Genomic DNA, 17,094 nt, shown 5'->3' with positions numbered 1-17,094 from the left:
TTAATGTTCCCTGCAAGCTTCTTCTCATACTCCATTTTCCCTGCCCTAATCAAACCCTTTGTCCTCCTCTGCTGAGTTCTAAATTTCTCCCAGTCCCCAGGTTCGCTGCTATTTCTGGCAAATTTGCATGCCACTTCCTTGACTTTAATACTATCCCTGATTTCCCTTGATAGCCACGGTTGAGCCACCTTCCCTTTTTTATTTTTATGCCAGACAGGAATGTACAATTGTTTTAGTTCATCCATGCAGTCTCTAAATGTCTGCCATTGCCCATCCACAGTCAACCCCTTAAGTATCATGTATATGAATGTAATGAGCCACCAGCATAATCTATATGTGGGGGGGAGGGGGGAGGGGGCGGGGGGGTGGAGAGAATGGAGTGGTCATGGATTCACAAACAGAAACCACCAACACTCCACTGCCAAAGAAACACCACCTACTCACTCAAGGTGGAAACGACCCGCCAAGGGTCAACCAGATAGAGCTAAGCCCAGAGCACAGTCAATGCATGAAGGCGATTTGCACTCATGATTTGGGGGAGAGTGATGCCATATATCCAGACATGTTTACTGCTTGTACTATCACATAAGATGTGCCACCAGAGGGCACGACTATGGGAAATTTGTACACCAGTTGTATGGTCACTAAGGTGTGCCACCAGAGGGCACTGCAGTTGGAGACTTGTAGTTTACCTGTACAGGTGTGCCAGGCCTAGTATAAAAGGCAGACCACCATGTGTGATCCTCACTCTAGAGTTATATTAAATGGACTAAGATCTAAGATCGCTACAGTTCAAGTGCAATACATTGCCTCTTGGAGTTATTATCAGAGCATCAAAAGACATAACATAACATTTATTGTATTGACTACAGCAGTTGCATTACCACAGTAGTCCACTAGGTGAAGCAGTAGTCCACTATATTGCACTCCTCCCTCCTTAATGGAGAAGTAATCATAACATAATAATCATCATACATAACTTGCATGAATTAAATAACAACAAAAGATATAGACTTAATTTGCAATATTTACAAATCAAACTTAACCACTGTTTTGCTGTTTTGAAGAGGATGCCTTCGCTCTCGAACAGAACTTTCCAAACTTGGTGTCAAACTTAAACTCATTCTAGGCTGAGCCTGAGGAGAGTTTTTCTCCAAGGGATTCCCTTGATCTACATTTGGACTCTCTACAACTTCAGACTGTTTGTCTGCCTGACTCAGACATAAATTCTGACTTTCTCTTGGACTTGTTTCTAGTATATCTGATGTAGGATTTGCTACTGGTACTCTACTTGTAACAAGACTATCTGATTCATCAGAAATAATCGAATCATTCCAACTTTCAAGTCCTTCAACATCTGTAGGTAAAATATGATTAATGTGAACAAACCTAACCTTTCCATGATCAAACATCTTGACCAAATATGTGCAAGGACCACATATCTTCACTGCTCTTCCATTTAATCATTCACTTTAATCATTTATGGTGATGGTTCTTCACTCTAACCTTCTGATTCAATTTCACACTTCTCTCTCTTACTACACCTCTATCATGATTCTCTTTCTGTCTTAATTGTTTCTCTTCTACGGACTGTGTCAAGTTTGGCTTTAACAACGAGAACCTGGTTCATGGCTGTCGTTTGAGAAACAGTTCTGCTGGTTTTCGGTCAGTAGTTGTATGAGGAGTATTACAATAAGTAATTAGAAAATTTGCCAATTTGTGGTCCAATGACAACTGGTGTTTCTTTGGATTTGGATCCAACGTTTGCTTGATGAAGGCACGTTTTACAATTTGTACTGTGTGTTCTGCTGCACCATTTGAAGCAGGGTGGTACGGTGGAAATTTAGTTTGTTTCACACCATTTTTGCTCATGAACTGTGCAAATTCTTCAGAACAAAATTGCAGCCCAATTTCAGACACAATTTCTTCTGGGAAGCCATATGAAGAAAACAATCTTAGCAAATTGTCTAGTGTTTTACTTATTGTTATTTTCTGCTTTGGAAACACCTCTATCCACTTTGAATGGCTGTCAATCACAATTAACAATTGTCCTTCTAGCTCAGCAAAATCTACATGCAACCTTTGCCACACCCTGGGAGGCTATTTCCATGTCTGTAATGGCACTGATGGTGGTTTCTTGCTTACCGATTGACATGTTGTACAGTGGCTAACGATGTACTCGGTAGGGCTAGTCTTTCCACTTCAGATCACTAGGCTAGTGCCCATATTTCAGCCAAAACAGCAGGCTATCACCCATTTTGCCTCAAAAATGGAAAGTTGGGCTGGAACATCGCTGGAAAATTGCCGGCCCAACTTTCGGCTCACATCGCCAAGATGATCACTGAGGTGATCGTCCACACATCGCCCAGTTCAACTTTCGGCACCTCGCCCACACATCGCCGGCATGATCGCTCGCCAAGAACATCGCTGGACATCGCTGGAGTAAAGCTGCTTTTACTTGGCCTTCCTCACAGAATCTCGGCACTACGGATGCCATTTTGAATGTCGGAGGAAGTGGGAAGGCTGCATAAACAAGGAGCTTATAATTTGTGAGTTATTTAAGGGTCTTTTACTGATAGATCCACTCACATTTATACTTATATTTATATTTATATTTTTATTTATTTTAGTAGAAAGTGAGTTTATATCAACAGTGATAGTGATAGTAATAATAATGATATAGTGATGGGGCCTGTAGCTTCTCTACCATTACTTGTAAATGCTCAAATGCTGGCATCTGAGGTTGAGTTAAATGAAGGGTTTAGTGAAGGGGCCAATCGAAGAGGTGGCAGACTAATGCAGAGGCAGAGGATGTACAGCCGACGAACTTACAGGGAACATAAATCTTATCTCAACTTATCTGATAACACATGCCTTAGGAGGCTGTGCTTCCGAAAAGAGGTCATCGGTGAGATATGCCAGTTCATCAAGGGAGATCTGCAACCTACCAGCACTATTAGGACCACACTGCCCATTGAGTTAATGGTTACTGCGGCACTATCCTTCTACACTCGGGCTTCTTTCAGGCTTCAGCTGGCGACATCTGTGGTATCTCTCATCATGCCACACACTGCTCCATTCGACAGGTGATTGAAGCTCTTTACGCTCGCAGGATGGACTTGATAAACTTCCCAATGACCAGGGAGGCACAGGCCGGAAGAGCTTTGGGTTTCTCGAGAATAGCAAACTTCCCCAAGGTGCAGGGAGCAATAGACTGCATGCACATTACCCTGAAAGCACCTTTACAGAACGCGGAGATGTTTCATAACAGAAAGGGATTCCACTCCTTGAATGTGCAGCTCGTTGTCGACCACAAACAAATAATCATGGCAGTGAATGCTAAATTTCCAGGCAGCATCCATGATGCGCACATCCTGCATGAGAGCGCTGTCTCTGACCCATTTGACAGTCAGCCACAAGGTCATGGTTGGATGCAGGGGGATAAAGGATATGGTCTTGCCAGCTGACTCATGACCCCCTGCGTAATATCCTGACGGAAGCAGAGAAGTGTTACAACGAAAGCCATATAGCAACACGAAATATCGTCAAAAAGGCAATTGGATTGCTGAAGCAGCACTTCAGATGCCTGGACCACTCTGGAGGCAACCTACAATACCACCCTGACCAGGTCGCTGAGTTTATTGTGGTGTGCTGCATGTTGCATAACCTAGCTATAAGGAGACGACAACAATTGGCAGATGGGGCTGCCGGTCCTCCTCAGGAAGGGTTTAAGGCAGAAGAGGCAGATGCATTTGTTATAATCTACCAAAATTCTCTGGACTCTGGGGAGGTACCAGCGGATTGGAGAGCAGCTAATGTAACGCCTCTGTTTAAAAAAGGGGGCAGGCAAAAGGCAGGTTAGTTTAACATCTGTAGTGGGGAAAATGCTTAAAACTATCATTAAGGAAGAAATAGCGGGACATCTGGATAGGAATAGTGCAATCAAGCAGACACAGCATGGATTCATGAAAGGGAAATCATGTTTAACTAACTTACTGGAATTCTTTGAGGATATAACGAGCATGGTGGATAGAGGTGTACCGATGGATGTGGTGTATTTAGATTTCCAAAAGGCATTCGATAAGGTGCCACACAAAAGGTTACTGCAGAAGATAAAGGTACGCGGAGTCAGAGGAAATGTATTAGCATGGATAGAGAATTGGCTGGCGAACAGAAAGCAGAGAGTCGGGATAAATGGGTCCTTTTCCGGTTGGAAATCAGTGGTTAGTGGTGTGCCACAGGGATCGGTGCTGGGACCACAACTGTTTACAATATACATAGATGACCTAGAAGAGGGGACAGAGTATAGTGCAACAAAATTTGCAGATGACACTAAGATTAGTGGGAAAGCGGGTTGTGTAGAGGACTCAGAGAGGCTACAAGGAGATTTAGATAGGTTAAGCGAATGGGCTAAGGTTTGGCAGATGGAATACAATGTCGGAAAGTGTGAGGTCATCCATCTTGGGAAAAAAAAACAGTAAAAGGGAATATTATTTGAATGGGGAGAAATTACAACATGCTGTGGTGCAGAGGGACCTGGGGGTCCTTGTGCATGAAACTCTTTTAGAGTCTACCTGTAAAACAAAAAACATTAAACCGTGCCACCCGCCCTGGATGACACAGCAGACATTTACAAGGCCCTTTTTTTTTTTTCCTTTTTTGTGGGTTTTTTTTTGTGTTTTTCTTTTTTTTTTGGGTTTTTTTTGGGCGCTAAAATCAAATTTTTTCCAGTGCCCCCTATAAAAGGGGAGGGGGACACTAAAAGCACCGGCAATTAAAACAAATTAAACTTTAAAACGTAAAATCAAATTAAAATTTGGTTGCCGGGCGTGATGATGCACTCCAGTCCCTCCGGTGCCCACCTCTTCCTTGTGCATGAATCCCAAAAGGTTAGTTTGCAGGTGCAGCAGGTAATCAGGAAGGCAAATGGAATGTTGGCCTTCATTGCGAAAGGGATGGAGTACAAAAGCAGGGAGGTGTTGCTGCAACAGTATAAGGTATTGGTAAGGCCGCACCTGGAGTACTGCATGCAGTTTTGGTCACCTGACTTAAGGAAGGTTATACTAGCTTTGGAAGGGGTACAGAGACGATTCACTAGGCTGATTCGAGAAATGAGGGGGTTAACTTATGATGATAGATTGAGTAGACTGGGTCTTTACACCTTGGAGTTCAGAAGGATGAGGGGTGATCTTATAGAAACATTTAAAATCATGAAAGGGATAGACAAGATAGAGGCAGAGAGGTTGTTTCCACTGGTCGGGGAGACTAGAACGAGGGGGCACAGCCTCAAAATACGGAGGAGCCAATTTAAAACCGAGTTGAGAAGGAATTTCTTCTCCCAGAGGGTTGTGAATCTGTGGAATTCTCTGCCCAAGGAAGCAGTTGAGGCTGGCTCATTGAATGTTTTCAAGTCAAAGATAGATAGATTTTTAAGCAATAAGGAAATTAAGGGTTACGGGGAGAGGGCGGGTAAGTGGAGCTGAGTCTACGACCAGATCAGCCATGATCTTATTGAATGGCGGAGCAGGCTCGAGGGGCTAGATGGCCTACTCCTGTTCCTAATTCTTATGTTCTTATGTGCTTATGACGACGAGGAGCAGGAGAAAGAGGAGGAGGCTGGTGAGGACCTCGGGGAGGAAAATCAGCCTGGTGATGAGTCTGTAGTTCCACCGTCCCCCATCGCCACGCCACCCCCCCCGCCCCCCCCAACTCACTGTGGAAATTATGCAGCTGCAAAGCAGTTGTGCCAGCAGCTCATAAATGAATGGTTTGCATGCACTTACATTGGGAACAGTTACAGTTACGGTTATGGAAAGACAACAGTTGCATTTGCGTTGAGTTACATTTCATCCTTGCCTGGTCTGGCCTGGCCATTGTTTTACAACAGTTTCATTCATGTTTTACCTTAACTTACGTTATTCGAAGACACTGCACAACAATTGTAAAGTTAATTTTTTTTAATATTAACAAAACTTGTTAACTATTTTAAAATAACACCTTACCTCCCACCGCGACCCCCCCCCCCCCACCACCCCCTTGCCCCCACCGACCCCCCAACCCACACCCAACAGTGAAACAACAATAAAAACAACAATAAAAAACAATTTGAACAATATTAACAATATAAAAATCATTGCACCCCCCCCCCCCCCCACTCCCTACCTGCGGCCACGTTTCCCTCCAGATCCTGGACGCCCCCATGTCCTAGCTCCACCCACCCGTTTTGGTTGCCTGCTACACGCCAGATGATGCTGGCGTGTAGCGGGAACGTCAAGACTTCCTGTTTGGTGGGTGTGATGGTGGCGTGATCGCCTGTTGGGGGGTTGTTGGAGGGGAAAGCGAAGCTGGGCAATCACCTTCTGGGTCAGATTGAAGTGCTTCCTCCTGACTCGCTTGTGTGCTGGTGCTTGTGGTGTGTCTGATCACGGCACCTTGGGGTGCAGTGCCGTGTCCCGCCAACAACGCATGCCACAAGGCAATAGTAGCGGCGGTCTGTGCACGCATCTCCACGAGCGTCTGCTGCGATGCCTCCGCTTGGTGAGCAGACACCCAGGAAAAGTCACGCTTGAACTCCACAAACGCCTGGAGATGTTTGCGACTAATCATGACAGTCTCCTCGCACAGTCTTGTCAAGCCTTCAATCCGATCGACCAGGTTAGGCGTGTGCTGACCTCGCTGACCCGACCTCTGTGAGGTCTGCGTGAGCACAAATGAGCGCCTTGGCATCGCCGGCTGCATGCCTCTTGGTCCCGCTACCTCTTCGTGCAAAAACAAACTCATGGCCACAGGTCCCACAGGTTCAACACTTGTCTCAGGGATGTTATAGATGTTAGGGGCATCCTCATCCTCAGGCTCGGTAGTCTCATGCTCTTCCTCTTCTTCCTCTTCTTCCTCCTCCTCACCACCCGTGGTCATGAGCACCTCCAGCGATGCTGGCGCTGTTGCTAGTGCCTCCCTTTGCGCCTCTGGTACTGGGCGATCTGTAAAACACAATTAGAACAGAAGGGTACACATGAATCTTGTGTCTTGTGCTGCACTGGCATACGTACGAGGATAAGCACTACTACAATAAATGTTACCGAGAGATGTTAGAGATTAATGCATCATTTGGTAGTCCACATGGTAATACATCTATGTGGAATTCAGTGGCCTAGAGAGCTGTGGAAGCTGGATAAATTGGGGATAGACAGAATGATAAGGGACTGAAGGATTATGGGGAGCGGACAGAGAAGGGGACAATGGACAGATGGCCTGCTCCTGCTCTTAGGTTATGTTCTTATGTTGTCAATCAGAGTAGCACAGAGGCTGCATGCATAACATGACATCATTCGTATATTATAATTAAATGATGTCACATTACTTTAACATTAAATTAACACTGCTTGACACATTACTCACATGATGCATGGGTGGGTTCTGCAATACAACGGGCAGTGGCCGAGCGACTGACAGTCCCTACAAGAACCGCCGCATGCTCCTCGATCTCAGGCAGCTGCTGGAGCTGAGCAGGGCCTCCTCCGGTGCACCTCTGCTCCCTCCTATTGTTCAATAACTTCCTCTGCAAACGTGACAAGAGCATGGCATGAGCTAAGGTACTATCATAGAAAGTCAACAGTTTCCAACATTATAAGCTAATAGGGTTTTTATCCACAATTGATGCACAGTTATATCAAAGATCGTGTTTAGGAGCTAATGCTTGACACTTCATCTCTCTCGACTACAATCTCCATTGAACTCGGCAATGACAGGAGCTGATGTACAAAAGTGTCCCGGGGCAGGCAACTCTTCCCCCAGTCCATGATGGGTCACTGCGTAAGTGACAGCAGCCAGAGAGACTTAAAAAGGGCATAGGTTCATAGCCCTGTCCAGGTCTTAGCAGGGAATATATGTAATATATGTCAGAACAACAAGCTTAAATTCAATCCAGGAGATTAAATATAATTACAATTTGCATCATTACAATACAAAATCCTACTTACTCTTGCCGAAGCAACTAGGTTGTTCCAGCATTTCCGGCACTGATCAGACCCCCTTGCCTCATGGGATGCCGACCTGACCATGTCAGCGATGTCGCCCCATATCTTCCGATACGCCTAGGGTGGGGCTTTCCCATGCCAACCCCGGGTAAATTGGGCCCACCGGGAGTGCACCTGCGTGACGAGGGCCTCATTGGCCTCATCAGAAAAGGGTTTGGCCCTATTCCTCCCCCCTCCACATCATGCATACATGCATATTGTGTTCTGAATCAGACATCACTTTCTCTCTCTCTCTCTTCCTGTAATAATCTCTTTCTCTCTCTTTACTCTCTCCTCTCTGTGTCTGCATTCATCCTCACACTCCATCCTCTCTCTCTCTCTCTCTCTCTCTCGCTCTCTATCCCTTTGCCTTCTGTGCATTTGTGGATGACCCCTGACCTCCTGAATCGCGGGAAAAAATGTCCACGAAAAAAATGCATGCGCAGAAGGCCGTTGCTAGGGACGCTTTGCCTTCCACATCACTGGGCTATCGCTGGGCCCATTTCACATCGCTGGGTTATCGCTGAGCCGAAAATCGCGATCCAGAAAATGGACGATATTCCAGCGATCATGAAGGCTAACACATTGCCAAGGCTGGAACATCGTCCATTTTTGAGGGGGATAGCCAGCAAAGTGGAAAGTCTAGCCCTTTAACTTACCTTTTTTTGCAGGGTTTCATACCTATTGCCGATCGAATGGCTGCTCCGGCTGGTTTCTCCTCTGCGTTTTTTTTTCATCGACTACGGATCACTGCTACCACCAAACTTGGACGGAAGCGGTTTTTTCAGTGTTTCACGCTGGTGGTCCGCTCTGCAGTGGTATTTTGAAACCGCCGGGGGTACACTGTGATGAAATACCCACCGGATGGTTTTCCGCCAAAAACGAGGAATACCGCCGAAAAACGCAGCGGAAAGGCCGATGAAATTCTAGCCCGACGATTCTATAAATAAAAGTTGTTGTTGTTGTTGTTGTTGGCCAGGACTCCCCACTTTCCTTACCGAGACCCCGAAATCCCCTTCCCTACACTATCTGACTGCCGATGATGGCCAAGATCCAGAAGCCGGGAGCCACTTGTTGTCCACTTAAAATCATACTGCAGAGGGCAGGCAAGAAACTAACTCAAGAACTATCAGCTTCTCGTTGGCAGTTAAAATACCCCCGATGCTTACATAAATCTCACCTTTTGGTGATAAAATCTCATTCAGACAAACCGATAAAATTGTCGAAGCAGTCAAGAATAAAACTAGCTACAACAAGATGTAAAGGAATTAAACTGTAATCTAACACCTGTGCAATGAGGATACAACAGTGCATTTCTGATTGGTGCCAATAGTTTCTTGACAATCCAGGAACCTACCTTTAACACCAATGAGAGAAGCAGAAACTTTTAAACAAGGTGTGGCTGAATATTTAAGACTCTGTTTTCTTGTGTAACCGGCAGATACCAGGAACTTGCCGGCTGTGTAAAAACAGAAATCACAGCCTGAGCTAATCTGTCATTTGGAAACTATTTAGAAATGCTCAGAATCATGATTTTGTACAACGTGTTACTTGCACTGTGCACCTTATCTATCAATACGCTACATGCTTGTGAAATTCTTGAAGATTTTGACAACACCTGGGTTCCAGGAGATATCATCATTGGTGGTCTCTTCCCAGTACATGAAAAGATTGTAAATTTAGTGGATATCAAAAAACCAAAAGGCCAAAATTGTGAAGGGTAAGTGACTGATTTAAAATATAACAAAAGGAAAGATATGTATTTTATGATAACTTAAGTCAGTGTAATTGATATAAAAAATTATTGTTCTATATTGAAAGTTTTCGTTAGCGATTAATACATTGACTTAAAGAAGTGAATTGACGTAAACTCATTAAGCTTTTCTATCTTACCAACATTGTTAAAATGCAGAAGGGGAGGGGAAATTCTTTTGCACATTATAAGGCACCCTGTAACACAACCAATCATTTTGTACCTTTTAAGGGCCCGAATTTGGTGAAGGCCCCCGCCCGCCCAAGTGCCGCCCAAACGACCGCCAATGGCCGCCGAGGTAGCTGACGGTACTTTCGGGGGTTTTTCATCAAAAATGTCCTTCATAATGGCGGCGGGCGGCAAATGAGGGACTTGCGCTGCCAATCTGGGCAGCAGCTGACGGGACCTCCCAAATTCGGCGGCAAAGGCGCTTGCCAGCCAAGTGCCACCAAGGATAGAGTCGGGTCCAAAAGCATTAAAAAAAAACATCAGAACACCTTCAGGGAACCCCATACCAGAAGTCACTGTAAAGGAAATAATTTAAAAAATGTTTACTCACCTTTTTTTTCAGCTCTTCATATCTTCCGTCGGGGACAAACCAGCCTCCTCACAGCAGTCCACCCCCGTTCTGACACTGACTCCCGCCGACTCCCGCCTGCACCAATCTGGCATCTCGGCGGGCAGGAGTCCACTTACGCCACTCGGCCATCCGCTGACATCAGCAGGTGGTTCCTGGTGGCTCTCCCCTCCCGCCCGCTCCAGACCAGATCAAAACTGGCACTGGGCGCAACCCGAGGAGGAATATCGGCGGGAGTGGGCGGCAGTCAGCGGCAGTGGGCAGTGAGTGCATCAATTTCAGGCCCTAAGTTTCTGCAATCCTTTGCCTTAGCGCTTTTAGAAGCATAATAAAATAATACACTTAAATAATAACTAGAATCCTGATGCACTATTTCAAATTGTTCAAATAATTTTGCCTTATGATAGAAATGAAGATGCAACATGTTAAAAAAAATACAGGTCAATACCACTGAGAACCCCATTGGTGCTTGTGGGTTATTATTGGCTTAGATCTCCTTGGCAACTTATAAGGGATTATACCGCATGTCTTTCATTGTTGTGATGCATATGATCCTGCAGGACATTTATATCATTAGAGCCTTTAATAAGCAAGGTTAAATTATTTGTTGGAACACCCATGGCTTGTGCCATAGAACAATAGGACACCAGCTTTTGTTTACCATTGCCCATATTGTGTTATTCTTTGTAGTGGTTTGATGCAACTAAGTGGATTGCAAGGTCACTTCAGAGGGCAAATAAGAATCAGTCACATTGACGTGGGACATTTTTAGCCTTATCACACTTTGTGAACTTTCAATCTTTATTTTGAATGCAATTATTGCTACTTTAAAAATGTTCACCCTTCTCTTTGAATCCCTTCATGGCCTCACCCCTCCCGATCTCTGTAACCTCCTTCAGTCCTATAACCCTTCCAGATATCTGCATTCCTCCAATTTGGGTCAATTGCACATCCCTGATTTTAATCGCTCCAGCATTGGTGGCCGTGCCTTCAGTTGTCGAGGCCCTATGCTCTGGAATTCCCTGCATAAACCTCTCCGCCTTTCTACCTCTCTCCTCATTTAAGACGCTCCTTAAAACCTACCTCTTTGTCCAAGCTTTTGGTCACCTATCCTAATAACTCCTCTTGTGGCTCAGTCTCAAAGTTTGTTTGATAATCGCTCCTTAGAAGCTTCTTCTGACATTTTATTATCTAAAGGTGTTATATAAATGCAAGGTATTATGGTGTTTATTCTGCGTAGAATAACATTTGGAGGAGGAGAAGCAGCAACAGCAGCAACCTCAGCAGCCAGCAACAGCCTTTAAGAAGACAGTAGACAAGGGGGGCTACTCATAGGAGGCCATACCCAGCACCCAGGGTCTATAGACCAAGAATGACCATTTTGGACCTATCTAAGGAGCAGTGCAGGATGAGGCTTCTCCAGGCAGGCTGTTAAAGACCTCTGCGGCCTCCTGGAACATGCTCTGCTGCCTCTTGTGCCATGGAGCCATGCTTTACCAATGTCTATCAAAGTCACCACAGCCCTTCATTTTTTCACTACTGGATACTTTCAGTCTGCATCAACCGCATATCACAGTCTGCAGTACAGAGCTGCATTAAGCAGGTCACTAATGCCCTGTTCACCAGGGATGACCAGTATATTACCTTCTCCATGGATTTCAGCAGTCAACAGTAGCGAGCTTGGGAAGGGTTGCAGCAGGGATTGGCTTCCCTTGAGTACAGGGCGTATTAACTGCATACATGTTGTCATCAGGGCAATAGAAAAGGACACCACTTCATCAATGTACTGTCACCGACCGATCACAGGAACACCATCATGCAGGTCTGTGCATGAATACCCAGGGAGCTGCCACGATGCATTTATCCTGAGACATTCTACTCCAATATTCGACCCTGTGACAGGATGGCTGCTGGGGGACAAGGGATACCCCGTGCACAACAACAACTTTCAGTTATAGAGCACCTTTAATATTATCCGTCCCAAGGTGCTTCATCGGAGCATTATCAGACAAAATTTGACATCGAACCACGTAAGGAGATATTAGGATAGGTGACCAAAAGTTTGGTCAAAGAGGTGGGTTTTAAGAAGGGCTTTAAAGAGGAAAGAGGTGGAGAATTGCAACGGTTCAACGAGGGAATTCTAAAGCTCAGAGCCTGGACAACATGGTTGCCAATGGTGGAACGAAGGAAAGTGGGATGCACAAGAGGCCAGAATTGGAGGAACGCAGAGATCTCGAAGGATTGTAGGGCTGGAGGAGGTTATATTGGAGCAAAACTGGTGAAATGCTACAGATCCAAATGTTTTGGACCCTTGAGGTGCTCGCACATGTAAGTCCCCAGCTGTAGACTGCTGCAGCTCAGTTGCTGCCAAGACAGTTTGGCCCAGCTAATTTGCTGACACCATGGCAGATATTGATTCAGGGGTTAATGTACCGCTGCCATTACACCACTGCTACTTGCATGAAGTTGGGCCTCAGCACCTCCACTGATCGGTAGGAGAGCAGACTGCAGAAGATGGTGACTCCTTCACTCCTTTAAACTCCTGACTTGTCCCTTGTAGATGATGGAACGGCTTTGCGGAGTCAGGAGGTGAATCACTCGCTGCAGAATACCCAGCCTCTGACCTGCTCTTGTAGCTACAGTATTTATGTGGCTGGTCCAGTTAGGTTCCAGTCAATGGTAACCCCCAGGATGTTGATGGTGGGAGATTCGATGATGGTAATCCCACTGAATATCAAGAGGAGGTGGTTGGACTTTCTCTTTTGGAGATGGTCATTGGCTGACAATTTTGTGGTGCAAATGTTCCTTGCTGCTTAGCATCACAATCCTGAATGTTGTCAAGGTCTTGCTGCCTGCAGGCATTATCTGAGGATGTGCAAAAGGAACTGAAGAATGTGCAATCATCAGCAAACATCCCCACTTCTGATCTTATATTGGAAGGAAGGTCATTGCTAAAGTAGCTGAAGATGGTTGAGAAAAGCTCACTGCCCTGAGGAATTCCTGCAGCAATGTCCAGGGGCTGAGATGATTGGCCTCCAATAACCACATCCAGCTTCATTTGTGCTAGGTATAATTTTAGCCAGTGGAGAGTTTTTTCCCTGATTCCCACTGACTTCAATTTTACTCGGGTTCTTGGTGCCAGACTTGGTCAAATGCTGCCTTGATGTCAAGGGTAGTCACTCTCACCTCAACTCTGGAATTCAGCTCTTTTGTCCATGTTTGGACCAAGGCTGTCATGAGGTCTTGAGCAAGTGTTCCTGGCAGAATCCAAAGTGGACATTAGTGAGCAGGCTATTGGTGAGTATTGCCACTTGAAGGCACTGTTGACGATACCTTCCATCACTTTGCTGATGATTGGGAGTAAGCTGGTGGGGCAGTAATTCGCCAGATTGTATTTTTCATGCTTTTTGTGGGCAGGACACATCTGAGCAATTTTCCACTTTGTTTGGTAGATGCCAGTATTGTCGCTCTACTGGAACAGCTTGGCTCGAGGCATGGCTAGTTATGGAGCACAAGTCTTCAGCATTACAGCCGGGATGTTTTTGGGGCCCATAGGCTTTGCTATATCTACTATGCTCAGCCATTTCTTGATATCATGTGGAGTGAATCAAATTGGCTGAAGACTGACTTCTATGATGCGGGGGGGGGCGGGGGGGTGGCGCGGTGTGGGGGGGTTGGGGCGCTCAGGAGGAGGTTGAGATGGATTATCCACTTGGCACTTCTGGCTGGTGTAGGTTGTCTTGTCTCTTGCAGTCAGGTGTTTGGCTCCACCATCATTGAGGATGGAAATATTCATGGAGCCTCCTCCTCCTGTTAGTTGTTTAAATGTCCACCACCATTCATGACTGGATATGGCAGGACTGCAGAGTCTTGATCTGATCCGTTGATTGTGGGATCGCTTAGCTCTGTCTATAGCATTCTGCTTCCACTTTTCAGCATGAATGTAGTCCTGTGTTGTAGCTTCCCCAGGTTGGCACCTAATTTTCAGATACACCTGATGCTGCTCCTGGCATGCTCTTCTACACTCCTCATTGAACCAGGGTTGGTCCCCTGGCTTGATGGTAATGGTAGAATGAGGGATATGCCGGGCCATGAGGTTACAGATTGTGGTGGAATACAATTCTGCTGCTGCTGGTGGCCCACAGTGCCTCATGGATGCCCAGTTTTGAGCTGCCAGATTTGTTCTGAATCTATCCCATTTAACACAGTGGTAATGCCACACGTGTTCAAGGTTGTTCTCAGTGTGAAGATGGGACTTGATCTCCACAAGGACTGTGCAGTGGTCCCTCCTACCAATACTGTCATGGACAGGTACATCTGTGACAGGTAGATGGAGTCCTCACCAACAATTAGTATTATTACAGTTGAGTTTTGATTGGTCAGGTTTCTGTCAGTAAGGTTAAGAAATCCGATAGAAAAAGGATAATACTTAACTTTTAGAAAAGCCCAGCATGATACTTAACTTTTCTTTTTGTTGCTGTTTGATATTTAATACATGGGGCATGCATTCTATTGACAGCTTCAAGTAATACAAAATTTACAGAAAACTTATCATTTTTTGTAATTACTGCTGACTCCAGTAGATGCTGCTGCAATAGAACTTTCAATGTTTGAAGTGCCACATAACCCCAACCATTACACTGAATATCCTGTAGAGTACTTATAGCTATGTGATCCTCAAAAATCACTCAAAATTATTTGCTGAAAAAAATGTTGACTTACTATTTTGTCTCCATTTCTGAAATTTCCAATGTCTGAAATAAGGGTTTTTTTTTAAATCAAAAAATTATTTTTCACAATAACATGATTAAATTTATCCATAGAATTGTCTTTTGTGTCCCTTATCCCTTCAGTAAATTTTTTTTTTTTTTTAATTTTTCGTAGCCAATCTTTCCAATTCTTTGTCAGATCACAAACGCCAGAGGTCACCTTGCACACATCAAGGATCACCCTGCGCTAATGCTCTTAGCCAAAAGGCCTAGAACCCAAGCACCGTTCCTGGAAGTACTGCAATACCAGGTTCGTGCCATGGAGGTGGATGGGTCAGCAACCCCACACACCTCCGTGGAGGTGGATGGGTCAAGCCACCCCACCCACCTCCTATTTCCAAAAAGCATAGGAGAACCACCTTCCTGATCCAGGGAGAACCACGTTGGGGTCATGGTTACTCCCCTGTCAGGTCAGTTACGCATGATCTTAGCCAAAAGGCCGAGAAGCGAAATGTTTCACTTGAAGACCTGATTAGTAGCCAGGCGGAGTTACTGTGGGGTCAGAGGGGCACTCCTGTTCCTCCCAGCTCCACATTTAGGTAAGAATGGGGTCCTTCCTGCTTGTTAGCACCGTGTTGTGCTGCGTGAGTTCACCACATGGCGAGTGAAACGCTGGGGCATTCAAAAATCAAAAACAGGTCCTGCAAGATGAGCAGGATACTAATTTGAATAAATTATTCTGGCCTTTAAATATTTCCAATCTGCACTCCTGCTATCTTATCCAATATAGCGGGTGGTGCAGTTCTGGCCAGAAATGTGCGCATGCTTCCTGTCCTCTCGGGTGGACATAAAAGATCCAATGACACTAATTGATGAAGAACAGAAGAATTATTCTGCTGTCCTGGCCAACATTTATTCCTCAAACAACACCCAGAACCAGATCATAGAATCATAGAAAAATTCCGACACAGAAGGAGGCCATTCGGCCTGTCGTGCCAGTGCCGGTTGAAAAAGAGCTACCCAGCCTAACCCTATCTTCCAGCACTAGGTCTGTAGCCCTGTAGATTACAGCTCTTTAAATGCTTCAAGATAATCTGGTCATTTATTTAATTTCTGATTGTTTGCAAATTGGCTACCACATTGCCTATTTTACAACAGTGACTACACTTCAAATGCACTTTGGGATGTCCGTGGGCCATGAAAAGTGCTGTATAAATGGAAGTTCTTTCTTTTTAGTAGCAACAGTAGTAGAATAATAATAATAATAATAGTAAACATAATAATATTAATTATTACAATACTAATATTAATATTGATCATAATAATTGTAATACTGTACATCCAATGTTCATCTGTTTATAATTTACCATTCTTATTTCTATTTCTGTTACTCTCTGATGTTCAGGTTTGATGTGCGAGGTTTAGTAAAAGTTCTCGCCATGATCTACTCCATAGAGATGGTAAACAATTCGACTCTATTACCTGGAATCAAACTGGGATATGAACTATATGACACTTGTTTGGAGCCTACAATGGCACTGAGAGCGAGCTTGAGGTTCCTTTCTAAATCCAACTCTTCAGACAACTGTGTTGAGGTTCGGTGTAATTATACGGATTATTTGCCAAAAGTAAGGGCAGTTATAGGATCTGCTATCTCAGAAGTCAGCATTGCAGTTGCAAGGTTGTTAAACATACATCTTATGCCTCAGGTAACTAAGGTTTCTTCATTGGATCTGGACATTTTTCATTTTTCTGTCAAATTATTTTAGTATTTGTCCTGCATATCATCTCATATAGTCTTGCATTATTCTCCTTATATATGTTATATCGGATAATACACAACTAGAATTGTGTAACAATGAGGTAACACATTCGAGAGTTCAGAGGACATAAGAAAATAAACATTTAGGAAAAGGAAAAGGCCATCAGTCCAATAAACCTGCCCTTTTTTTAAATTGATTTCAATCCTGTCAAACCACCATACCCCTCAATGCCTTCTCTTTTCAGAAACACATCTATTTGGCTAGAAAGCCCATTTAT

The 17,094-nt window shown here is 44.7% G+C and overlaps 1 protein-coding gene and 1 non-coding gene across 2 annotated transcripts in view; one reads left to right on the top strand and one right to left on the bottom strand.

The window, feature by feature from the left end:
- Positions 1-9,491: 9,491 nt before the first annotated feature.
- Positions 9,492-17,094, top strand: part of LOC139266862 (G-protein coupled receptor family C group 6 member A-like) — a 53,534-nt gene continuing 45,931 nt past the window's right edge. The window contains exons 1-2 of the mRNA XM_070884471.1: positions 9,492-9,735; positions 16,460-16,763. Of these exons, the coding sequence (XP_070740572.1) occupies positions 9,533-9,735; positions 16,460-16,763 (507 nt within the window). The 5' untranslated portion in view covers positions 9,492-9,532. The remainder of the gene's footprint in view (positions 9,736-16,459; positions 16,764-17,094) is intronic.
- Positions 15,369-15,565, bottom strand: LOC139267593 (U2 spliceosomal RNA). Its single transcript, XR_011593924.1, has one exon. It is a non-coding gene; the product is annotated as a U2 spliceosomal RNA (small nuclear RNA).

Source organism: Pristiophorus japonicus, chromosome 7 (genome assembly GCF_044704955.1).
Source record: "Pristiophorus japonicus isolate sPriJap1 chromosome 7, sPriJap1.hap1, whole genome shotgun sequence".
Taxonomy (NCBI): domain Eukaryota; kingdom Metazoa; phylum Chordata; class Chondrichthyes; family Pristiophoridae; genus Pristiophorus; species Pristiophorus japonicus.
The sequence above is the reverse complement of the archived record's forward strand: the minus strand, read 5'-3'. Positions and strand labels throughout refer to the sequence as shown.